The sequence below is a fragment of the Sphaeramia orbicularis genome, chromosome 11 (genome assembly GCF_902148855.1).
Source record: "Sphaeramia orbicularis chromosome 11, fSphaOr1.1, whole genome shotgun sequence".
NCBI lineage: Eukaryota > Metazoa > Chordata > Actinopteri > Kurtiformes > Apogonidae > Sphaeramia > Sphaeramia orbicularis.
Window position 1 is genome coordinate 7637108 of NC_043967.1, and position 27711 is coordinate 7664818.

The 27711-nt window shown below is 38.0% G+C and overlaps 1 protein-coding gene across 1 annotated transcript; it reads right to left on the reverse strand.

Moving 5' to 3' along the window:
• Positions 1-1483: 1483 nt before the first annotated feature.
• On the reverse strand, positions 1484-27711 carry mylipa (myosin regulatory light chain interacting protein a). Its single transcript, XM_030148018.1, has 7 exons — positions 27471-27711; positions 25182-25372; positions 12124-12309; positions 9862-10059; positions 7734-7898; positions 4410-4833; positions 1484-3205 (listed from the first exon to the last, which is right to left on the reverse strand). Exons 1-7 carry the CDS (start codon positions 27555-27557, stop codon positions 3008-3010), a joined length of 1449 nt encoding a protein of 482 aa, XP_030003878.1. The 5' UTR covers positions 27558-27711; the 3' UTR covers positions 1484-3007.

Sequence of the window (27711 nt, forward strand, 5' to 3'; positions counted from 1 at the left end):
ACTCAGTGCTATGACTGAACACCACGCCACCCCCCCAAATAAATAAATTAAATATTAAATATATATTTAAAGTGAACTGCGGCCCTCGCGGCCTAAATATTATACCAGCCTACCAGGAATTGTCCCCGTCCTCCCAATTAGCCAGTCCGGGCCTGCTTACAGCTGATTACATCTCCACTGTACAATTTCTAATTGAAGACCTGACAACTAAACCGTCTCTTACAGGTAAGTGACTGGGTGCAGAAATAGGAATGGCACACTGTAATAAATCATATGAAGTTACCTTTATTACCATAAATAGGCAAAACATGTTACCTACATGTTACGCTGTTATGGACTTTCTATTTTATATTGTGGCTGATGTAGGGATCAGCATACCTGCCATCCGGTGTCAGTGTTGTTTCTCGATGCTTTTCTTTCCACTCACCCAAACCAGTCAAGACCAATGGCCACCTATGCAGAGCCCAGTTCTGTTAGAGGATTTTTCTTTGCTGTGGCCCTGGGCTTTGTTGCATTTCTTCTCTGTGTATTTTTAAGGCCTTGACCTGAATTTGAGAAGTTCCTTGAGGTTCATGTGTTATAATTGATGCAGTGAGAAGAAACATCACTTTTTGAAAATAACTTATGAAACGTATGCCAGACATCAAAATGCTTCATGTCGTATTTTTTTTTAAAAATTAGCCTACAGTCACGGAAAAAAATATTAGACCACCCTTGGTCTCTTCAGTTTCTTGTACATTTTAATGTGTGGTACAACTAGTGGTACATTTGTTTGGACAAATATAACAAAAATAGCTCATAAGAGTTTAATTTAAAAGCTGATATCTAGCCATTTTACATGTTTTTCTTAATAACCAATATCACTTCAGTTCGTACATCAACAGCTATGGCATTGTACTGCCAAAAACAGCGCTTTTAGGCATTCCATGTTTTTTTCTGTGTTTTAGTTACATGATACACACAGGAGTTAGTACTTTATTGCATAACCATTGTTTCTGATGACTTTTGATGGTCTAATAATTTTTTCTATGACTGTATATGTGCTGATATAGACCACATCCCTGTCTGGGATCCCCTCTCCAATCTAGAGCAACAAACTTAGTGTTAAACAAAGCTTTGGAACAATTCAACTCATAAGTATTGAGCATCTTTTTGATTTTTATCCTGTTAGTTTTTGTCTCATGTTTCATCATCCACAGTAACTCAGTCAAATGACATAAGACTGATTCAGTATTTGATGGAAGTGCACCTCTACTGGATTCTGTAAAATGTGTTGGGTTTGTATCAAATTAACCTAGACTGAAAGTTGATGGTTTGGCCATCTGTGACCAAATCAAAATCTAAGGATGTCAAATTTTCAACCACTCTGACAAAGTAAGATGAATCAACAAAAAAATTTCCGAACTATACATTTATATACCAATGACCCACACTGGTTACACACAAACAGTACAAAAAAAATCCAGAGATAAAGGGAGTTTTGTTTTTTAAAAACAACTTTATTAATACTTTCTCCTTTGTTAAAAGCAGAATATACAAAAAGGATTCAATTCTAAGAGTTATTCTCATTTTACAGAACATAGTGGCTTTTGCTTCAGAAAACAGAAACAAATTGCTACTCGTACAATGTGAAAAATAAGAGTACTTCCCCTGCAGCGACTGAGCTTAAAATCGAGTCAGTGATAAATAAAGAGTTTTCCTTTTCTTACCAGAAAACCAAAAGTCTGTGGAAAGTTTATAATAAACATGGTGTTGCTGCTACATTAAGGCCAGACAACCTACAGACATGTGGAAAACCTCATTGGTAAAGTGACAATGTAGTTTTAAATATAGTTTTTGAAATTAAATAAAACTTGAAAAATGAAAAGCTTTTCAAAAAAGCAAGTTACATATTGCACAGACAGCTCTCCTAGTACCCTTTTAAAAGAATGATCAAAAGGAAGTCACTAGTACACCCCAGAGAAAAATTTCAGAGTGGAGGGTTTTCAGAGGAAGCAGCTCATGCTCCATGCTTTCCTATTTTGCATTTTAACTTTCTGTTGAGAAAGAGGTGAAACATAAAAGGTACACAACCAGTTGATAAAACTAGATTTAATATTTGGAAGAAATGGTAGTGAATGATCCAGACCTACTCAGAGTGACGTAAAGTGAAGGAGTGCTAGCAACATACTGCATTTGGCTTTCATGGCCTCGGCACCAACTGTATAAAAGAACCTAAGAGACCCCCTTTTGATTGGGGGTCACAGGAACGGGACCATACTGCATGTTGTATCCTATTAGTATGCAACACTACAGCCAGAGCAGAGCTGCTTCGCCTCTAAACACCTCCTCATTGGTGTGGAAAACATGGAACCATGAGAAACAAATAATAAAATAGCAATAAATGTATAAAAAAAAAATGCATTTCACTCTGGTACACCATAAACGCAGATCAGCTTTAAAATGTCAGGAAGCTTTAAAAGTGAAAAAAAAAAAAGCCTATGTACAGTGTTAACCTAGCCTAAAAGCCATGGTTTATCAGATTGGTGGAGTTCTACGGCTATGGGAGCCTGCTATGGAGCCAAAAAAAAAACCAAAACAAAACTAAATTTCATAGCATAATAATTCAAAAACAATATGGTTCTTTGTATCAGATCAACTGATGCATTAATTTAATGAATAAGGACAATAAGAACCTAATCTTGATCTAAAAATCACAACGTGGCAGGGGAGGAGTTTAAAACAAAGAGGACTTAGACAAAATGATCTTAGGCGTAACAAAAACAATACTAGGAAACAAACAGTCCATAAGAATAGAGGGAACATAAATGAACACACAAACGCACAAAAAGTCAAGTAAACGGAGTGGTTTGAGTGAGTCAGTCTTTGATTATGTTGTGTTTGGTGGGTTATTATGTCCAGACAGGAAACGCAGACTGATGACACAGTCATCCAAAGGTTCTGTCTGTAAATGTCTAAATCCAACTGGTACAGCTTTAGAGTGTCCATGGTGAAGTGTGGTTGCTCTTTACATGTGGTAGATCTTGTGTTCGTACTCAGCGGAGGAACAGCTGTGGGTAGAGTCCATGTCTCTGTGGATGGACGTGGGGATGCCGCTGCTGCGGTGCTGGTGGTTGTCGGTCAGCGTCAGGTTCAGCAGACTGGTGCAGGTGGGCAGGTAGACGTGCTGCACATGCTCCACCTCTGACCGACACACTGGACACAACTGAAGAAACAAAGACACAAGTATAAACTACATGGACAAAAAACCCAAAAACAAATAGAATGAACTGTAAGCCTTGTTGGAAGAAGAAAAAAAAAAAATCAAATCAGCCCTTAATATTTTCAGATCATTTGTTTCCATCAGGACAAAGCACAGGTATAATTGCAGATGACAAATACAAGACTGGTCAAGTCAGTACTAAAAGGAGCAAACTAAGTTGAATGAGTTAGCTGCTGTTAGCAAACCTGCCCTTTTCGTCAATAAAGTTGAAACTGCTGACTGCTACAGCAAATGAGCCATCACCACTCAAATTAGCTGTTGAATATCAAAGTGACAGGTGGACATCTTTTACTGCTGCCTCGATCGGCTGCTGTGTCTGTCTAGATGTGAACTAGATTTACTGTTAAGATTTCTTTAATCTGGTTGGTTTGAAAAGTACCTCAGGACTTCCACATTAGAAATGACTGTATGATGGTAAGGTGAAGTGGTAAAAATAGTGGGACATTGAATTTTTTAAATTTTTGGTTGGTGAAGCAGAACAAAACCCCAAAATAAAACGCTTCAGGCCCTCAAAGTTCTGCATAGGTGTCATGTCACACACAGACACCTCCCCCCTCAGCCTCTTCTTAACCCCTTGCTGACCTATACTTTTTGGAATACAGTGGATGGGGGTTTGACTCAGAATGGGCATAAAGTCACACTTTAATGTAGAGACTGTGACAAACAGCTGGAATGAAAGTCAAGTGCAACTATAATATGTTAAAAGTGGTGGAACTTCCTTTCCTTCTTTTGTCTTAAGTTCTGGTCACTAATTAGCTGTGTCCTCTTTCTAGTCCAGTTAATGGAGTAAAAATCTGCTTCTATAATCCCCTTCCCCACGCACACCCACACCCACACCATCTGCTCATTGAAGATGGGCAACATTTAGCCGATTAAGTGCGGGGACAATCAGGTCAACAGAATGTAAACTAAAGCCTTGGATGCTGTTTAAGGGGGTTGTAAAAAGGATGAAGAGTTAAAACTTAAAGTATAATCAAAAGCTGTTGGTGAAGTTGCAAACATTAAATAGGTAGTAGCCTCCAGTTAAAGAGGAAACAAATTAAAAACACTTCTGATTTAAGGTGTAATTTACTAGTTGATTTAATGACAGTGCTAACCACAGAAATGACAAGCTTCTCACTACTTTGGAAACTATGGCAGGTCTCACCTGAAGTTGATTTGCACACGTCTGGCAGCACACCATATGGCCGCACGGGCAGAATGCAGCATCGATCTGTTCCTCGCAGCACAGCATGCACAGCAGAGCCTCTCTGAGCTTCTGCAGCCTCTCCTGGAGGGCCCGGCTCTGCTGGCAGCTGCTGCAGTCCAGCCCCTCATCCTGATGGTTGTCCCTGCTCGGTGAGCGCGAAGGAGACGAGTTTTCCCCGTTTCCAGAGCGAGACACCAGGTCCACGACGCCAGAGTTATAGAGGGCGCGTCGGGCGTGGTCGTACACTTCTTTGGAGGTGCGACGGATGTCAAAAACATACTTCTTGCCCAGGTTGATGTTTTCATTGAGGAAGAGCGAAGCCAGGTGACCTTTGAAGTCTCGGCTGTACTGCATCATTACTGCACTGGTAACTGTGTCACACCTGGAAACCAAGAGATATGAGGTTTCATTTAAAACAGCAGTGACCTCAGTCACAACACATTTCGACAGACAAACTTTAAACATTTTGATAACTTTTCAAGGACTGGTAATACGTTTACACATTTCTATGAAAACCTTTAAGTAGAGAAGGAGGAGAAGGACTTTATTAACATTTTCATTCTACTGTTGACTACTTTCACATTTACTTCAAACACTTAGAATACCCATTAATCTAATAGGCTACTGTCTAAAAGTTGCAATAAAATAGATTCAAAACCATGCAACAAACTACTACAACAAGAAGAGGTCTGCTAGATTTCTTTTATAATTTCTGTGCCATTCAATCTCTCAATTTTACTTTTTAGTTTAGTGACTTTCATTAGAGAAATTAAAATAAAGACACTTTGTAAAGGTGGATTTTCAGTTGATTCCTGCATCGAATTGAAAAAAAAAAAAAAAAGTGTCACAATCAGTTAGCTGTCGACAATGAAAAAATATTTATGGGTTTAGAGAAAAAAAAAAAAAAATTAGTCAAAATTCTGTGACTCTCCTCTGTTACAGTAACTCAACATCCTTGACTTAACATCACTTGATTAAAATTTGACATATTTGAAGGCGTCATGGTGAGCTTTTGGAACCACTAGTTCACCATCCTGAGATTTAACAGAACAAAATTCATTGACTAATTGAGAAAATAACAGATTAATCAACAATGAATATTTCATTGTAGTAATGTTAGTCTTTGAAACAAAGCTCTGAGAAGGCATGATGTCAGAATTTCAATTCAAGTTCACAGTTACATGAATTACACCCTTGGTCTTGCATTTAATATTTAGACATTGTTTGTTGTGTCGTGTCTAGGACAACCCCCTGTCCCAAATCTGCTTTTCCTAAGATCTGCATGAATCCAGAAGTGATATCGTGAGATCTCAAAATGCCTACAAAGTTCTGATTGTCATTTAATCAGTCTAAGTGTTTGTCTACACTAAGAGTGCAACAATCCCAGCATTTATTTCAACAACATTCTTTTTCAGTGTTACAGTCTGTTTAGATAAACTGAGCAAACAGAATGAAGACATGACTGCAAAAAAAAAAAAAAAAAAAAAAAAAAAAAAAAAAATTGCAGACTGCAAGCTAAAAACCCATCCCTGAAACAAAAGGACAGAGCTGTCTTTTGTACCTTTGTTGTATTGTTCCCGGCAGAACAATTTCATAGCTCAGCCATTTGAATTGTCCTTGCTTGCTGCTCACACATACCCACACATAAAACATAACAAATGCATGTATTTCCTGAAGATTGCCCTGTGCTACCTACACTTCCATCAACACTCATTTGGGTCAATGACACGTTACACAGTTACAGCATGTGTCCCATTTTGCGTTAAAAAACAAACAGGAGTGCACATATAGCACCATAACGAATACACTACAAGCCAATTAGAGCAGAACAAGCCTTTATGAAACATGTTTCAGGTTAATCATTCCTTGTCTTAGCATTGTTAATGGTAAATATGATGTGCATGTAGACAAAGTCACAAAGATCTTAGAAGACATTGATAAACTGAGACCTGTATGAACAAGCTTCACAGCAGAATGAGGAGACTATACACAGTTTTGACAGAACATACATGATGAAGACTGACATATTGATACAAACATCAGTCAACACAACATCAATTGTTAAATTTTTTAACATGATTTATAAATTAAAAAAAAAAAAAAAAAAAACACAAAAAAACCATCAAACATAGTTATAACAAACCCTAACCAGTTATTCCCAGGTTTCTGGAGGGCTTAGACTGTGGAGCAGTGAAAGAAACAATTACATTGGTAGGGAGTTTGGACAGCAATTTTATTATTTAATCACACAATCTGTCCAGCCCCGATTTCTGGGTTCATTTTATTGCTGCTGCACAATGACACACCCTCCTGACTGTGCTTCCTAGGATGAGGCACAGTGATAACATCTTATAGGTGCACATTTTCTATAGCTCTTATGTCTGTAGTTGCAACCTGCACTAAAACCCACAAATGAAACTCATACTGAATGCAATGTATACATGTCTTAAGATTTCTCACGATACTAGAATAATATCAGTATATTCCATATGTCTTAGTTGGAAAACACTCCATTTGTGGAAAAAGGCCTCATTCAGAATACTGTCATTACTGTCAAGTCCTAAATGACTGCAGCCATTGCTTAAATTGCAGTTTTCAGTCACTGCCTTGAGGTAAAAACCTACATAATTTGCTGTGCAAAGAAAAACATCTATAAAAAAATAATTTGTCCCTTTCACTATAAAATATCTCAGTCAATACATATAACCACCTCTAATGAGCCTTCTACCTCAGCACACAGTTATTTATCAGTTTAACATGAGCTCACAACTCATGACAGACTTCCTGCTGCTCCTTGTAACACTGATCTTTTTTTTTTTATATAATGTAAAATGCATTTATTTGCTTGTTTGGTTGTGACATAATTCATTATGTTTGTATGTGTTGTGCAGCTGTTTTATGAAGGATTATAATAGATGTTTGCATGTGGGTCAAAGGCAAGTTCCTGCCCTTTTTTAATAAACAGACAGTAGACAATTAAGACTTCTATTCTACTCAAACATACTCATTTGCCAGTCTTTAGAAAAGGACTCCCTTTTGCAGACACCTATAAAAACCCACCACTCAACTACGAGCTTAAAAATTTATTGGAAATGTTATCTGGGTTCACCACAGGTCAAGAGCTACATTCCAACAACAACTCCTCAAAAGGATTCTGAGCTCACTGCTACAATCTGCCATTACTTATTCAGACAGTGTTTTGGAACAATAGAAAATGCCGCAGCAACCTTAATCTTCTGTTACTCAACTGAAGTTTAACCCTGTCCTGTCTCTAGGTCTCACCTGTAGAAGGCGTGGGTTTCTGTTATGGCCCTGTACAGTCCACTGGCGGCCCGGTTACTGATCAGTTTGAAGAGAAGCACCACGCTGTCGCTCGTGTCCTTGGTGACTGTCAAGTACACGCTCTTCCCCGACTGGGTGGCAATCTGGATTATGGGATAGCTTATTCTGTGAGGAGACAAACACAGAGAAGAATGGTTACATTGGGTTGTGTCAGTGAGTCATGCAGCTTTTTACACACCAAATCATAAAAACTTGCCACACATTTCTTCACACCTACAACATGTTCTTCGTGGATGAGACCAAAGAACATTTTAGTCTTTAGTGCTTTGAGAATATCTATGAGTCAAATGAGTTTAATGTTCTCATAATCTCATTTTGGAAAAAAAAAAAAAAAAAAGTGAAAATCAACATTTGTGAAACCGAAGTGTTTTTTTTTTTTTTTGATCTATGACATGGCCAAAAATGATGTTATGATGCAAAATTTCCATAATGGTTGATATTGATAAATCTTATCACCTTACTTTTTCAGTTAGAGATCTTATTTATGGTCCTGAGAGAAAGATAATTATTTGTGGTTCTTAAATCATTGTGAAAATATGCATAAAAAAAGGTCAAAAGCACAAAAGACAAAAATGGTAAAAACATAAGACATGGGACAAAAACACTTATAAACTCTGATTTTGTGACTGGGTGCATTTTTGTTTTAATGTTGTCAAAGTTATTTGTCATTTTGACAGGATATTTATATTCCATATTTTTCTCCAATGTTTGAGGTTGAGGAAAAAATAAATAATTCAAAATGAGTAATTTCTGCATTTGCATAAAAAAATAAAATAAAATTAAAAAAAAATTATTCATTCAACCAACCAACCACTGCAGTTGAGAACCAATTCTCATTTCAAGTAACAGCCTGGCAAAAAATGCACTAGGGGCATAACGGTGCATTTGTTTGTACTGAACCATTTCAGTTCGGGGCCTTCTCAGTACAATATGGAGGTGTACCCAACGACTACATGTAGCCTTTGTGAAGAACATAAACACTCGCCTTAAGTTTCCACTAGAAGGGTTAGGGTTAAATAGGGAAGACCCTTCCCTATTTAATCTAAGGTCTCAGATTTGGGAGCATTTCAGATTCCCTGTCAGTTATGTCAATGGAGAGAGACAAGTCAACAAAATAAGAGTGGTGTCCCGGCATTGTTTCGTGAAGATCGGTTATATTTCTGGTAACAAGTCAAATTTCATAACGCATTTAAAAAGACACCACCCAACCACTAATATTACTGCTAACAAGAGAAAAACTGTAACCCAACTACAGATACCAGCAGCATTTAAACAGCCTTTAGCCAGCAGTTCTGATCCAGAAAATGCCATAACAAAATGCTACTGGCATGTTTATAGTTTCAGATTTAAGGATGTATTCAGTCGTATTTTACTGAAAGTAAGGGCAGAATTTGAGCTGTCTAGGATTTGGAAAAAAAAAAAAAAAAAAAAAAATTATATTTTATATATATATATATATATATATATATATATATATATATATATATATATATATATATATATATATATATATATATATATATATATATACACACATATACATACACACACACACACACACACACACACACACACAGTAGTATAAAAACTTCAGCTGTAGAGTAACACTTTACTGTTCAGAATATATTGCATTTTTACTTCAATAAGATTTTTAGTTTTTTTTTTTTTTTTTTAAATAAAATTGGTCTCCTTGACTATATCAAAAACGTATCAAACCGAAGACCCTTGTACCGAACCAAAACTTTTCTGTACCATTACACCCCTATTACCCACAATATAAAGCAAGATGGCTTTCTCCAAAGAACATCAGAACTTAAAACATGATAAACACTTGCCAAGCACCAAAATATTGCAAATCCAAAATCTAAGATAGATGTAGAACAATCAAAACCATTATATAACCAACCAGCAAAAACATAAATGTAATCAAAAACAAAACACAACAACCCCTTAAGACAACAGAAATATGTATATCACAATAATGGTAATTCTGCTCCATTTTCCATTTAAAATGTCTTTATGTAAAGGGCCCTAGTGATACTAAAAGTGAACTGTACAAGGTGTATACCTGTTAACTATGGTGAAGTCCTCTTTGCAGATTGCGATCCCTTCAGGGCCCACTCCTATGGCCATTCGCTGGCCGTTTGCATCTCGAGCCCAGTGCCACTCCACACCGTAGTGCTCCAGAGAGGAGACCAGCTGCAGGGCCTGGTACTCCACCGAGCTCTGACCCAGACCTTCCAGAGCCTTGTGTCTTAATATGATACTGAGGAGACGAAGGAAGAAAAGGGTTTCAGATTCTGCTCCAACACTCAGACCACAAGTAACATTTTAGAACAAAGCAGATGATCTTAGAATGAGGAACAAAGTATTAGACATGCTTTGACAAATTGAACACACTCCATCTGTCAAAGCTTAAATATACCCTGAGGCAGACCGCTCTGACCTTAAACTGACTGTATACTTGAGTAAGGCTCAGGTAACAGCTAAAACACCTCTATGAGTGGGAAGACAGTTCTATGAAATTTGTGAAAAAAGAAACATCTCTATTGAAAACAAACTCCACACACATTACAGCCCTGCTTGGTTTGAGTGTAGGTGTAGAACAGCGGTGCCCATTGGCTCAGTATGGAGCAAATGGAAAAAGTGTATCTAGCTCCTTTGGCAGATCAAACTTCAGAATCTTCACGCGTCAGGAAAAGAGCCACATGTACACACACATTAAAAAAAAAAAAAAAAAGTTTTCCACAAGACACTCACATAAGAGGAGCTACAAAAAGACAGCATAATTCCTGGATATTTTCCAATATTTGTGGGTAGTGTAAACCCTGTAAAAGAGGTTACATTTGTGTGTTTGTTGTCACCAGAATACTACTGAAATGGTTTAGGTAACACTTCATAGAAGGGTGGGATATGGACCAACCAGATGAAACATTACATTTTGGATTAGGTCCTGGATGTTTTTGGAAGTTTTTCTACCATTGTGAGATAGGGCATTTGATCAAAAACATGGGTCCTTGGTAGAGATGCGTGCTCTCAGAGTACCATTCTACACCTCCTATCTGTTAGATGCTCCTTTCCCAAACGTAAAGACACCTGTTTTTATTGCGTCCAAATGTCTGAGTAAAAGATATAAACAATATCCATTATTCTAACTAAAATATTTACAGGGATTTGGTCTGACTTTGGAGACAACATCTATAAACTTTAAATGTAAATATTAATGCAATTCAGGTATTTTTGTGAATTAAGGTCTTGAATTTAAATTTGGGAACTACTATGCTGGATGTTTGACAATTAAATGGCATTTACATCTACATGGTGAATGGAGGGGAACTCTTTAGACTCATGCCACCACATCCCGGATCACTTGCAGTTTAGTGTTCAGCTAAATCTCTGAGTAAATCTCTATGCGTTTATGCTGTCAAACTGCCTACAAACAGTGTGTGGCAGTGTTTGATTTGCAGTTATCTGAAGCTTTTCACATCAGAAAAATAATTTACAAGAAAGAAAAAAAATGCAATGTATACAACTATAAAAAAAACAATTTTATAAAAACCCTAATGTTCTAAAACCTTCCACTTTCATTAAAATTCAAGGAGCCACATGCCATCACAGGCTCACTGCCGTGACCCATTATTTGCTTAACATGAAATCTTCACGGAGTTCATGCTTCATGCTTCCTTTAGAGATAGGTCTCCAACTGAGCTTGTATAGACAAAAGGTCAACACCAAACATTATCTAATGCCTAGAGCAATTACATAAGTGTGTTTTAAAGTGCAATAATCCAGCTACTAATGAAACCTTGTTATGTACAGTAGGTTGTTATAGGAGGATGACTACGCCATTCACACTTACTAAATAATCGCCTTACTGGAACCAACAGCAATACTTTTACCTATAATAAAGGTGATAAAGGTGTTCACCTGCATGTGTATGAAACCAACATACATATGTTGTATTTCATTTCTACATAATTTTCTATTTTCTATCTCATTTATCTGTTTGGTTTTTTTCTTTAAAAGGATCAGCCATTGGTACTCTGTATTGTGCATATGACAAACCAATAAACTTGAACATTATCAGCGATTTCTTTGTATATTTCAGTAATAGATTCTGTAAGTTTCAATTATTTATGTTCACTCCCTCTTTTGGTGTGCTGTGTATAAATGAACTATTGTTAAAGACGGCAATTTAAAAGTGGCCTAATGTTAAAAGAAAAACCGAAATTGTTGTTTGCTATCATTCTTAAGACTATTAACAATCACCTCAAATTGAAATCCGTGTATATAAAAATGCAGCTCATGCAAATGAGTTGTGGTGCTCTACCTGTTGGTGGTGGCTGGGCTGGGTTCCTCTCCACAAAGCTCCGAGTACCAGTACTGGGCTGTGTTTTGGTTGTAGTCTCCAAACTCTGCCTGCGCCAGCAGTGCACTCAGCTCCTCAGCTTGTTCTGAGCCCATGCGCAGATGGCCATTGTGCAGGTCCTCCTTCACGTGCATGAAGAATACATGCCTGATGGATATGAGAGAGAAGAATTTTTGTAAGCCTTTTATGCAATTGTGACTAAATTATCAAAGACAAACACTGAAAACATGGATAATTGATAATCTCTACTGTAATGTCCCAAAACAAATGTCCTTCCATTTTTAACTCTGGGTGTGATCATAGGAGTAATGATGGCTGCAGTGCACACCAGCCACAGCAGGTGGTTTTTATACAGCTGCAGCAACAGGTGTTCGTCACAGTTGCTTTTTCCACCACTGTACTGTTCAGTACTCACAATGCCTCACTTTTTTTTAATCTGCTCTAAAAGTAGAAGTTAAGAGGAAACTACAGTACATTACATGACATTAGAAAAAAAGAGGCAGGTTGAGCTACAGAATTATAGTAATAATAACAAAACACTGACTCCTGGTGTTGCCAGGGAAAAAAAGAGCTACTTTGAAAATAAAAGTAATTCATGGTGGGTCCTTTGTTTTGCATGTGAGGATTTTTTTCTGCTTGAGACAGTGTCAACCTCCTGACTTACCTGAACCTAACATCATGAACAAAGCTGAACTAAAGTAACTTATGCAGATCTTTCCCTTTGGATGACCTATGACACACTAACCTTAAGAAGATTGTTGTGCCACTTGCTACTGCAACAGGCACAAACCAGTTGGACAGCTTTACATGAGCCTGTGGTACACAGCTCAGTTGTTTTACTTCAGTTGGAGTGTATCAGTTATAAACATCTCCCCAATTTCCAGGGCAATCAAGTGAGCCCTCCTCATCACACACTGCTTTGACTATAAAACACACACCAAGTGTACCAACCCGTCACCTATAGTAACTTGTATTCAAAGAGCTGTAGACAGGAATATTGCTGTGAATATTTTGGCCCACCGCATCCTGATGTGATAGACGAAAGGCAGACTACGCCTGAATCTGCTTGTTATTTCCGCTAAAACTCTCCCTAGGGCTGCAGTTCCCTTTGAAGCATCATACAAAGAAAGACTTTTCATTTGTGCAAATCAGGCCATCATCTGACTGCAGAATACTAAACATGATTTACAGGACACAGTTTGGGAGGAAAGGAGAGGATGGCAGTCATCACCCTTATAAAGTTTATATAAACTGCAAATAGCCAATACAACAAATGTAATTGTCTTTGTATACATTTTTCTTTGTCTTCAGAATTCTGTTCACCTTCTCATTGAAAGATACTGTGATGAAGACTTAGCCATAGACTGTTTTGTTACTTTTTTTAAATACTGACCATTTATTTATTCCCAAGGGTGAAAAATGTACACAAAAACAAATATCAGTACCATCAAACAAATTGTAACTTTGGCCCTGAATTTCCCAATCAGTACATTCTTAAGCCATCTTGTGGGAAGCACAGAGGACATGAGATCCAGCTGGAGCTGACGTCGCCTGTCGTTTTGTGGGACTGGAATGCAGACTCATCAGGGATCCCCAAACACATGTCCAGTAACAGACACACCTAACAGACGCAAACCCTCCGCTTACAGGGAACATCAACAGCAGAAAAAGCAGCTGTGAGGCACACCAACTCCACCCCTGACAAAGCCAGACCACAACAACGAAGCCTCATAGCTGACTAGCCTCAGGCATAACAAACAGTGCTTTGATATGGTGTTAAACATCCCATTCCCCTCAATGTGCACACATACACAAACACTGTGCTCCATTGTGTCAGGCCCAGCAGGAGTCATGTGATGGAGCACTGCTACCTGCCTGATGCAAACAATAGGGCCAACTTGACTGAGAGGTTATTACAGGGCGCCGCCAGAGGGTTACTGTAGGGCAAACTGTGGAGGTTACCATCGTTCATCTGCGAGACGATAAATGTATAATGTCAGTCACTGATAAGCAAGGCATTTAATATCTTTAAAGGTTCCACCAGCAATTTCTTGCTTGTTAGTTATTAAACAATGTACTATGTTCTGTATCACACACAATGGTTCACTTCAGCTGAAATCAGAGGAAAAAGGTCAGGAAAATAAACACCTTCCTTCTTCAGCTCTGTGTGTTCAGATGGAAATAATAGATATTACATAAATTTTCTCAAGTTGTGGCTTGAAAAATGGACTGGAGCAGTAGAATCAATCCATATTTGTTAAATGTTTAATTCCTACCTAAAAACATCTTTTCTACAACCTTTGCTACTGTAGATGTAGCTCTCAGTTTCATTTTTTCAAACCACATGAATTACAATGAAAGATAATAATGGAATATTTTCCTAGTGATGCCAAAAAACAATCATGCTTTAAGCAGCCATCTGTAATAGCATGGACCACCGCACTACTGAGCACAACATCTGACTCCTGCGTTCCCTCCGTTGTGTATGCTCATATATGTATGCACAGGTAGGGGTGTGTGTGTGATTAGTTGAGCGCAGGCCATTTTTCCAGTCACTGGACAAAAACACCAATTATAGGCTGTGCAGTGCAACACGTTTACAGGCTGGGACACAGGCAACTACAGTTCATCCATTTCTTTCCTGTCTGAGCACTCTAACCTGTGCCTAGACAAGTTGCATTAGATATGCATTCTAACAACAACATGACTAATGCAGAAACACAGCTGCTTTTACAAACAGAAAGCAACTGGCTCTCCTACAGCCACTTTTATCTATCCTGTCTTCATAGACAGCTGCTGTTGTGCTGATTCCTGATCTGTCAAGGTCCATCCTATATTCTAATACAGGCACAGGACAAAGGAAGACAACAGTTCATAAATCAAAGAATCTCTTTAAATATTGAATTCTGATTCTCCTTTAAAACTGATCTGAGTTCACAGAAACGAATAATCGAAGTGACAAGATGGGATGACACTAGGGACGTAACGATTACCGGTATAACAACAAACCGCTGTAAAATTGCAGACGGTTAGTATTACCATTTAAATTCTAATTATCATGATAACCATGCTTGATTACCGCACTTTTCTGGAGAAAATGCCTATGTAAAAATCTGCTTTTATGTCAAATATTTGAGTATAGATTTAATGTATTAAAATTTTAATTTTATGTACCTAATATTTGGAACCAATATTCACATTTAAAGTCTTTGAAAAGCATCTGTGTTATTTATGTAATAAATTATATACATTTTTAAAATCAGATTTAATGTATTTGTTTTGTGTTTTCTGGCCTTTTTGTGTTGATATAGTAGGTTAAAGTGAAAAAACATAATAGGCAGATTATATAAATGAAGTTGTGCTGAAAAAAAAAAAAAAAAAAAAAAGATACCAATCATCATGGGTATAGTAAACATTTGTTTGTATAGTACATAAAAGCAAAATCAAAAGTACTGAAAAATGGCCAAAATAGGCTCAGACCACCAAGGGTTAATGTTTGAATGTTTCTGCCAAGAGAAAGTGCATTGTACCAATGTTTTTTTTGTTTGTTTTTTTGTTCTTTTTTTTTTTTTTTTTCAAAATACAACTTGGTTAAATTATTTCAGTGTGTGTATAAGTACTTTTCAAAAACATTTTAGGACAATTTCAACAATACTGCGATAATAATGATAACCGTGATAATTTTGGTCACAATAACTGATATGAAATTTTCATTTCGTTACATCCCTAGATGACACCAACTTGTTTTCATGTTCAGCAAATTGGAAACACAAATATATCTTGCTTAGTGACAATGGAATGACACCATGCCACACTGCATCACATATAAGTTTAAGAAGCCATTTTAGCACCTAAACTTCAGATGTTTTAAGAAATACTGCTCACTACAATATTTGATGTGCAGAAAAAATTAAACTATGCCGATTTTGATAGAGACTTGAGGTTATATCTCTTTTTACAAAACCACCAGACCACCTTGAAGAGAACAGCAATTTTAGGTCACACACCTGCTGCCTTGAATGGTTAGCTTTTGTTGTTTTGTTATTCTGGACCCTACCTAAAATATTAAAGCACTGAACAAGCAAACAAAGTGTAGTTTTACTTTTAAGCACTTTTCACAATCATCCAGTGAGTGGACTTTTCCCACCAACAAAGAACCAGTGCCTCAACTAAATGGATCTGGAACTGGCTTCCACATGTACCTAATCTGTTTTATTTTTTCCTGTAAAAACTTAGATTTCCTTTGACCTTATATAGGAAAGGTTGTATCATATTGAACTGTATGGAAGGGAAAATACATGACAATGTACAGAAGTATGAGGAACTGGTGGAAAAAAAGAAAAAAGAGCAGTAACCGCTGACTAAACCCACTGAATTCTCCAAGTGTACTCTCCAATCACATCATCCCCTTGTTCTTTGGACCTCCTCTCACCCACAAACCAGACACAGAGACTGAATGCAAGGAAGTGTGTGCTGAGACTAAAGTCTTATGGCCTACTTTATTGTATGATGCCTCTCTATTACTTTGTCCTTCATAGAGATAACCCATAATCAAAGTCTTAAGAGGCTTACTCATCTACAGACATTATAACTCCCCTGTATATACAAAGAACAGGAGAAGTAATTCCAAACAGTAGTTGTAGGAGAGAGGGGGGGGTCGTCCACAGTGCAACAGGATTTGACTATTTGATTGCCTGGCTGAAATAATTCAATTAGAGCAGGCCTCAACCCTGAGAAACAACATCTAATTAAAACCGCAAGCGGTTTTAAAGCCCTCGCCCTCCCACGCGACCACCTCCCAACGCGACCACTGAGGGGACACCGTATCGTAGGCTTGATCTGACATACTGCGAGATACACACAGTTTTATACTTCTGACAATGACTGCTTCATCACAGGCTCGTCACAGCCACGCCCAACATTTGATCAAAAATGCCATTGATTACTTTTGATCACACGTGTGTAGGTGATTTTTACCAAGTTTGGTGCAAATTGGATGTAAACCCTAGGAGGAGATGATGAAAGTATGAGGGGTGTGATTCTGCCAAAACCCCATTCATTTTTATCGCACAGTTTTAATGCCGTCATGGCAACATGAGTGTAAATAGGGGTGTGTCCTCATTGGCTTTTTGGTTCAGTTTGGCATGAGGGATGTGTGTGCCAAATTTTGTTTGATAACGTCAAAAATAGTTATTTTGTCCCATTAAAAAAATGTAGGGGGCGCCAGAGAGCCATTTTACGATCCAACTATACGAGTTACATATCATTGTGTTTAAGTTGTTATTCCGCACAAATGTTACATTGGGTCCAACTCAATCCGAAACTCTGTGCGAGATACACAGACTTTTATACTTCTGAAAATGGGCACTTCTTTATGAGGTCATCACAGCCACGCCTAACATGTGATCAAAAATGTAATTGGTACCTTTTGATCACACGTGTGAAGTTTGGTGCAAATTGGATGTAAACCCTAGGAGGAGATGATCAAAGGATGAGGGTTGTGATTCTGCCAAAAACCCATTCATTTCTATGGCACAGTTTTGATGTTGTCATGGCAACACAATTGTAAATAGGGGTGTGTCCTCATTGGCTTTTTGGTTCAGTTTGGCATGAGGCATGTGTGTGCCAAATTTATTTTGACTATGTCAAAAAATTTTTTTTTTCCCCATTCTAAGTATGTAGGAAGCATCAGAGAGCCATTTTATGATTCAACTATATGAGTTAAATATCATTGTGTTCAGGTTGTCATTCCGCACAAATGTTACTTTGGGTCCAACTCAATCTGACAGTGTGCGTGAGATATACAATTTTATACTTCTGAAAATGGCTGCTTAGTTGTGAGGTCATCACAGCCACGCCCAACATTTGATCAAAAATGTAAATGATAACTTCTGATCACACGTGTGTAGGTGATTTTCACCAAGTTTGGTCCAAATTGAATGTAAACTCTGAGAGGAGATGTAGAAAGTATGAGGGGTGGGATTTTATAGGTCCACACTTCCATCTAATATAGCCGACTTCCTGTTGGGTTTAGGGCGGTGCCATAATTTTTTACTTGTCCTACCATGGGCTATGTCTGTACCAAGTTTCATTTTTGTAGGTGGAAAAAAATTTGGGGAGGGCTCCCATGCGCGTAATGTATTTTGATTTTTGAGGGGGTGTGGCCGAGTCATTTTGCGATATTTTTTTTGGCGACTTCAAATAAAAAAAATTTTCGCCAGGCTTGAATTTTTGGTAAAATAAAATCAACTTTTTGTTAACGTTCAGGGGGTCAAATTTGCGTTCAAAGAGGTGAGAGAAAAATAATAATGGAACCATGCGATTTTAATAGGCCCTCGCCGGAATGTGTGCCTGGGCTCGGGCCTAAAAATGGGTCAGAGCTGAGTGGATCAGGGCAAAGCTAGGCCACATTACCCAGCATCTGAGCCACTTATATTTACAAACAATAACCCCAAAAAAGCACAAAATAACTCAAGGGTCGACATTTTTTCTTTACCAGTTTTTTTAAATGCATGTTCTGGTATCAAACAAAAAAAAAAACAAAACAAAAAAACATTGCAACTAGTGGCTCATTACCAAATCAACTAAACTCTGTCCAGTCTTTCCCACCCACCTATAAAACCATTGTCACATTTTTTCTGCCCTTAACCAGCACATATTTCTCAGGCAATGCAGACTGTCAAGTGGGCCACAACCACACAGAAGAACAAAACGTCCCCATGAACTGAAACCTAACACCTCTGCCTGGAGACTGCACCTCATCCAGCCAATCAGCACAAGAGTTTAGGTTTGTCTCTCAACAATGTGGTTTGTAAGCTAGTCATATCTCTGCCAGAAGCTGTGTGCCAAGAGGTTACTCTCTGTCAATGAACGATAGTAAACTTTGCTACATCTTTCCTTCAACAATGTGGGCTGTATAAGTCTGACTAAAAACTTCTGCAATTTAGTAGAAAGTTACAAGACAATGATTCTGAACTCTAAAAATAAATTGTACAGCTTTGCTGGTGCCGAGTTGAACTGAAAGCCATAAAGCATAAAACAAAGAAGCTGTTTGTATGCTAAATGCCTTGGTTTTCGGCCTGGAGCTTTGTACTGGATGGTAAAATGGTGATTAAAGCTCGGCATCTAGCTTGTGTTCAGACACAAAATAAAAATAACAATTGCAGCATTCTCAGTCAGCGGCTAGTAAAATAATGGTTTCAAACAATGTTTAAAAACAAACAAACAAAAAGCCACAACAGAGAAAGAAAGAAGATCATAGACAACAACAGAGCATGGAGCGAAATCATGGGCAGGATTTTAAAAACACACAAAGACCCACAAACACCCTGTGTGCTCTTTGGCTCCATCATGTCCAAAGCCTGCCAATGAACACAAAATGAATAAATTACCGCAAGTTATTCATTCAAGATCCACTCACTCCAGAGATGATCAGATTCCAGTTTTCAATGACTAAATTAAACAATTAGAGTTCAAAATTAATTAATCCTGAATCAGGCAGAATAGAGTGTGCTGTAAAGTTTACCCTTTTAAAATAAAAATTAAATCATGGAGAACATGTGTAGCAAAGTTCAGTCATGGCTGGGAACGGAGATAATTTATGTTGTGGTTATGAAGGGATTTTAGGCTTGGTGTAACATGATGACTTAAATGTGTTAGCATATTAATGAAATTTTAAAGTCTCTGGCACCTAACAATCTGCAATATAGGATTTTATGTAGTGGAGTGTAAGAATAAACATTGTGTAGTTCTCGTATTGAAAATTAAATTTCCATCCAAATTCAAAATATGGTTCAATGTTTTCCCTTCATTGACACTGACCAATTATGTGTGGATAGAAGATTAATCACATATTTAATTCTGTGAACCTATCATTAAAAAAACAACAACAAAAAAACAAAAAAAAAAATCCTAGTATTTAGTCACCAGAGACAGTTTAAAAAAAGAAAAAAGAACCACCTCAGTTTCTGAACATTTTGAAGGCAGGAGTTTATATTTTGGCTGTCCCCATAAGTGACCACACTGGGACAAAAGAAGTAGAGATGTGGGAACACAAGTGAGCTAATAGTAAACGCCAGCTTAAGTGACATGGTAAAATTCAGCTGTTGACATGACAAAATCATTTGATGGCTTAGCTGTCTGCTAAGAACCCCCCCCCCCCCCCAATGAATTAAAAGAACACAAAAACTTAAATATGTGAAATATATATTAGCCCAACTTATTATCGAGTAATAATTTAAAGACAGACCACCAGAATGTTGAACTTGCACACACTGTCAAACACATTTACTTCAAGAGGCAGATTTGCCATCTGTAAAAGTAATTAAGTACTGTGACATCAACAAAATGAGAGTCAATACAGTATTTAAAACCAACTTTAACCTGTACTTTTTCCAGCAGTATACCTCCTTGTTGAATACAACTCTGACACATTTGACTTAAAGGAAACAACAGTAAGTTAGCGTTCCTTTTGCTTTCCCAACACAGGTTATTGTTGAACATTTATAAACATAAACTGATCCATCCTGTCTCCTGCAACTATGATGATTTTGCCCTGGGTAGAGTAGGAAATTGGTCAGTGAAGAAATGCTAATATTTTTGTGGTTAATTAAAATGAAAAAGCAGACATTAAATTAGTAGACAACGAAAAAAACTATCATTTTTGACAGAATGTGTGGGGAATGACGGCAAGTATGTCAAAATGGTGCAAAAGTGAAAACTTTGAACCAAATAATTCAATTTGCTATCACTGAAAGAGATCTAGACCAAGACATACTCTAATGGAATGTTATTGATCCAACAATTACAATCATTTTGTTGAATCATGACAGTCAACTGAATTTCATTTAGCATCAGGGTGGTTTACCTTTTTTTTTTTTTTGGAGTTACCCTCATGGAACATTTTTGGGCACATCCAGTCTCAGGTTGTCATAAAAATGGTATAGATGTAATTTTGTATGAAACCAACATAAAACATTTTGTCATAAAACTCAATACATTTTCAGATATAATGTAATGATTTAGACATTTAAGATTTGCAACTAAAATCCTAATGGGTATTAACTGAGCTGGACCTTTGAGTTTAAATAAAACATACGTTTAGCCTCAAGGGGTTAATGAATAGGACCTCTGATAAAGCCTCTGCTAATAGCTGTGCCCTCAGAGTGTACCCAACATTTGCCTGATCAGAATGCTAAATACTGGGGCTAATGAAGGGGAAACATTCACATATTTAAACCAGAGACAACCGCAAGCAAACTGTGCTTAATGATGCAGATAGCGGAGGCAGTGTTGTCGAGGCCCTTGAATCGGCACTGCCACACTGAAAGTATACACTTCTTCCACAACAATCTGTAAAAACTAAACCACTGAACATCTCGTAATGCCGAAGAATACCAATCAGATCACATTCCAAATGTTCTGTGGAGCTTTGTCTTTTCTGCTTTTACGACTTAGCAAAAACTAATGAAGCTGAGAAACAAAAAAAAAAATCCCTGTTATCCAGTGTTTACTGTGGCACCGCCAGGCACCCAAAACAGTAACAGAGATAAGAAGTAGTCACCGGAGCAGTCGGTTGTAAGCATTTGCGAGAGCATCCCATTTGAAAAGCAAGCTGGGAAATACTATATTTAAAAAAAGAAGCTGAGAGAATGAAATAATGTCAAAGTTTAAATAAAGGCTTTAAAAACTGGAGAAAAATTAAGCTAAAGCCTTGCAACTCAAAAGAAGGCATCCTGCACTTACAGGTATTTGAAAAAAAAAAAAAAAATACTACAAATATTTTACAAAGGAATGTGTGACTGATCTGCTACTGAATACCTGTAAGTAGTTTAAAATATATATGTAGCATTGACTTTCTTGATTGATATTCTACAACCAAAATCGACTGAACATAGTCAACACACACTAAAGGGAAAATAGGAAAATGACCCAAATAGTTGGCTGCATATGTGCAAGAACAAATACCAGTTAGGCTTTACGTGGCAGTAGAGCACACTGCATCTTATATAAGCAGCTTTATGCTCCCCCAGTCCAGCGCTACATTATGTAATACAACCTATAAGGAGGGTGTAGAGACTGAGGCCCACCCCCTGTTCTGCTGAAATATTTGTTCCAACTTGCTCTGATTACTACTTTGACTGAAACCTACTGTGTAGCTACATAGCGTGTGGCACCTGAATACAGAACTTAATTTGTACAGTGACAGGACAAACATCTTCCTGTGAATGTTAAGAGGCCTACAGCTGATGAAGCTCTGAGATCTCCAGTACCTTTAAATGCAATAACAATGAACTGTCTGGAGACAAGAACTAAACGTTAATGTTTGTTCACAGGCACAGAAGCACTAAATGTGGACTTGCAGAATACTTGGTGTATTTGCCATGAAATGGTGTGATGAGGTGTGATGTCTGCATACACAGAAGCATGTGCACAGTGAGAACAAGTTGTGCGGAAACTGCAGTAGCCTGATGTAGGTCAAAGGTAACGGTACAAGCACAGTGAAATGGAACTCTACACACAGGGCTGATGTGTTGAAGTCCTGAACATGTTAGACTACCATGAATACTCCTGGGACATACAATGATAATCACCACAGTATCATTTATATTGTTTGTCAATATTTTAATGGGTTATTTTTATTGTTTTGAACCTTCAAAAATCACAAATAACATACTTCAATAACTCTTACTGTTACTCTTTATTTTATTAACATTTAACGAAGCCAGTATACCAGCCATTTATCCAAGAATAAAGATGGTGAGCAAAAATAAGCCCTGTGTCTATGTCTTGCATATCATAAATAAAATGTTTTGTTGTTTATAGCATGGATTTTTGTTTTACATTGTTGTCTCACATTGTAGTTTCGTCAACTTGTCAGACTTCATCATGACTCAAGTAATATTTGACATTTATAGTGATAATTATTGATGTTGATTGATATGAAACGTCTTATAAGATTTTTGTCATACCAACTCAAAGGCAGTGCCTTTAGGACTAGAAAGAAATTTTGAAAAATAGGAAATTTATGTTTATGAACACATTTAAAAACATGAATTAACAGTATGTACATTCCTATAATGCTTGTAAAAAAACAGCAGTGTCAAAGTTTTAACACCTTGCCATCATCTCTAAAGTTGTTTCTGCTCCCCTGCTACTTAAATGATCATGGTGTAGCAGATGGATGGCATGAAGGCTTTTTCCAGAATTAAACACAACCTGACGGCGTGCTGGTGTGTGCCATGTGTGAGTATTTATTAGCAGCTACCCTGTGTACCTTTTCCTGCCATCTCACATCTTTATCTCACCTTTTTTCACAACCCCTGTGACCTCGCCACCCCCTCGCCCCCCACCCTCCACCAGCGAGACGCCAGCCATCTGTTGATAACCCCTGCTAATCTAGACGAGGTCAGAGCGCAGGCAGCCAAGTGTCCTCCACACTCTCAGCCTCTCCCCCCACTGCCTTTCACTTTCTTCTTTGATTACCAAATATAGGTCAGAGTAAAAGGGAACAGAGGGGTGAGGGAACTGGATGGAGGGTAAGTGTGAGCATAAACAGATTAAATTTGACAACAAATAAAGGCTTGATGGAACAAAGTTGAAGTCTCTATAGTGAGTGAAACACAATAAAGGCGGGAAGGAGGAGGAAGTGTGAAACAGCTGAAGGTAAGACAGTGGGTAAACACAGTGAGAGCATGCTGGAATGCCAGATGAATCCTTGCCAAGGCAGATTCATGTCACTTTAATGAACAAGTCTAGTGCTGTGCGGTGTTCAGAGTTAGAGAGGTTTATAAAAAAACAAAGACAGAAAAAAAGCAGTGTGGCTGTGTTTTATAAAAAAAAAGCACCTGAATGATTTTCCACTCAAGTGTGCCCTCTTTTCACCTTCACAGTTAAAGGCCTACAGCAGCAAACACTTGTGGCACCACCTGGGGTGAATATAATATCCAACAGTACCACACCAAACACTGTGTATGACACAAGTTTTCTGGATGACTTCCAAGCACTGCAAACATGTTTGCTATTTATAACCAATAGAAATTGGGTCTGAAAATTTCTGAGACAGGATCTAGCCTTGCAACAGGGCTGTCACAATATTAAAGGCTGATCATTAATTGTCAGCTGGAAAATTGCAGGAAACAATGTTGCTTTCTATTCTGTTAACTTTATGCCACTCCTGTAGCATGAGCCAAGGGACAAAATCAAAATGAAGTATGCATGACGGCCAAAAAAATGTAAATAATTAAAGAAATTACTTGGACAGATATGATGCATGTTAATCATAGTTATATCTATACAAACTCTTAGTTAAACTTTTGCAAAACTAATCTGACAGAGGTAACAGATGAAAGCATGCCTAAAAACATGACAAATATATGCAACTGAACAACTGCACAAAGAGAATAAAAGGAAAAATAACTATGAAAACCAACTGTAACAGTGACTCAGAAGGATGAAAACAACTATGCAGAAAATGCTTTATGTGGAACAGATTCTGCAAAAACATATAAGTGTAGGCAGTGCTTTTATTGGGATGTAAACAAACAAAAAAAACACAGCAAAAGTTATTTGGAGCTGCATGGAGACAGTGACAGAAGACTGAGCCGTAACGGTGTCTCCAAGGGCAGCCATAAAGCGACTCATAGCCCTAGAGCTGCGGGATCACATTTCCTTTCTAGTGCTTCACCAAAATGACCTGTAGTAACCTCGCAAGGGCTCAGAGAAGAGGTTACTACAGGGCATTCCACTGAAGTGGAAACAAAGTGATCAGATTATGCTCTGGCAACTCACTAAATATGTCTTTGTTTTGTTTCCAGCACATGGTCCCTGTTCCACATCACATGCAGCATGAGGGGAAAAAAGAGGAACATTAAAAAAAAAAAAAAAGATTTTATTCCTGACTTCCATATTTCCTCCAGGAATGCAACAGACATACTTACAGGTATGTGGTAGGACATATGATTAAAAAACTGCTTGAATATAGAGATATATTCATGATTGATATGGCATGTGAGTGGTACCTCGTCTGCTCCTGCAGAATGAGATGGGGCTCCACGAAGAACTTGACTCGCAGTCTCAATCGACATGGCGTCACGTTATCCATCTGCTGGCAGATGCGATTCCTCAGATTCAGCCACAGATTCTCTCCTTTGCTGCCTGTAAACTGTAGTCCGAAGTAGTCCACTTCAATTATGCCCAACTTTCGACAAACCTGGAAAGAGATCAAATAAGAGGGAAGTTAAAGAAAAAATGGGTTCCAGATATAGCCATGATGGGTTCCAAGTAAACCAAGAGATAAAAATCATTAGGACACAAGAACTAAACACGAAAAGCTCTCATTTTTGAGAATTTTAAGATCAGGATGACTAAAAAAAAAAAAAAAAAAAAAAAAAAAAAAAGACATGTTCTAATGAAATCCATCCACTCATTTCATTTTTTCACCTGATGCAATTATAGCAAGAGAGAATCAATTCATGTGGATATTTTGTCTACCTCCAAGGTCCCCCATACATTATGAAAAACAGTGTCAAAACGTTTGCAACTTTTCAAAGAGGACCAACAATAGATTCCAACCTTTTAGTACATAAAGTGGAGTTAATTACTCCATGAGTAGCAACTTGTGATATACTGTATTAAATAGCAAACTTTTCATTTGTGTCAAAAACTAGTAAGCTCATAGGCCCTTTTCTACATAGTGGTCATAGTCTAAATGCTGAAAAGTGCACTATAAAACACTGTATGAGCTTAAAAATGTGGAGTTAGGTTTGATTTTACCGCTCCAAACTTAGTGTAACTTATTTTATTGAAACCTACCTTTCAAAATTAATGTGGTCTGAAAATCATCACACTTTTACTGAAGACATTCTTTAACATAGGTGGCTAATTTTGCCAAAAAGATGAGTTTCCATCCCTACACAATAAATTCTTAAACTTGATGATTTTACTTAATTCTATGACTTTCCCAGGCCTCACAAATGAGATTTTGAAACTCCATGTTTGAGGATTGTCTTAACTGCAGGACCCTGGTCCTCTTATTACTGCCCCCCCCCCCCCCCCCCCCCCCCCCAAATGAATGTGAGCATGTTTATTCCTTCATAATTTTATTAATGTCGATTCATTCACTTTTTCTGCCTGTTTCTGTTATTAAATGTGAACGATATCTCTTCACAACATACAGTAAGCTACATAAGTAACAAGTGTAATGCATCATAAGATAACAGCAGAAAAGCACCTTAATGACTTTTTGAAAATGTTCTTAACCACAGCAGCTTTAGGATGCACAAGACCCGTTTCTTTGAGGGGGTAGAGGTGCTTTCATCGTTCTGTTCATTTGGATTTCACTAACCCTTATGCAGCTCAAACACTGATAGAAGGCCCATCAGTAATCTCCCGGTGGGTGGAAGAGAACGTAATAGCTTTCCTAAGGGGCAAAGGGGCCCGTCAGACCCACAATCCCACGCCCCCTCAGCGGCGGAGGTTATTACGTAAATCCTGGGTGAACGTCTGGGGGGAGTCTGGAATCAAACTCATTCATACCCAGGGCAGGCTGGGAATATGCCATGCATATGAAACAGATTTACAGTTTATCATCAGGGGAAGGAAAAAAACAACTTGAGGCTGCTGATGAAAAGGAATGTTTCATTGCTACTCCGTTCACATCCACTTTTTTGTTAAAATAAGAGAAACGGAGGGGGGTGTTAGCTGAAAATGAAGTTTCAGATTGAGTGGAGCGAGAACGCTGAGTACCGGAGAAAGAAGAAATGAACTGGAGTAACCTCTGAAAGCCATCTGCCCGTGACTAAAGCCACGAAGGTAGATGGGACAACGTTACCCCCCAATTCTGTCTCAACGATCTCTCAACCCACAGCTTTTTGATACGTTTCGGTTTCAAAACGACATTTTACGGTTTCGGTTCTGTACATATGGGCAGTCTAGCTGTCCGTTACACCAAGCAGAACATTATGTTTCCTCGACTGTCCAAATGTTTGTGTGCAACGATGAAGCTCATGCGTCCATACTTTTGTTGATGTAGTTAGCACGTCAAGTTCGCCGCGACGACTGTGTCAGACAGCGAATAAAACTCATAAGTATTCCATGTCGTGCCGAAAATGAGCCACGTTTTTAATTAACCTAAGTGTTTGAGTAAATAACAACTAAACGACGAGACGATGTAAATAAAGTTTAGAAAATGAAACAAATACGAGTTTCCACCAGACAGCCGGGTTAGCCAATTCCCTTCCTACCTGCATTCACTATGCGGTTCTTTATGTAATGTTAATAACTATTAAATATAATCCACCATACCCTACCTTATTCAGACAATCTTCACCGTTCGCCTTCGCATCAACTTCCACTTCCATCACCACCGAATCCGGACGAGTAACGTGGCAGAGCATTTTGGCTGCGTATACTCGAACTCTTTGGTGTGCCACCCTTTAAAAATAATTAAAAAAAACTACCCTCAGTCACTCTTAGAACCCCCCCTTCATCAAGCTTTCCCCACTTTCTTAGCCCTTTCACTCCGTGTGGCTACTTAGTAGCCACCAGCTG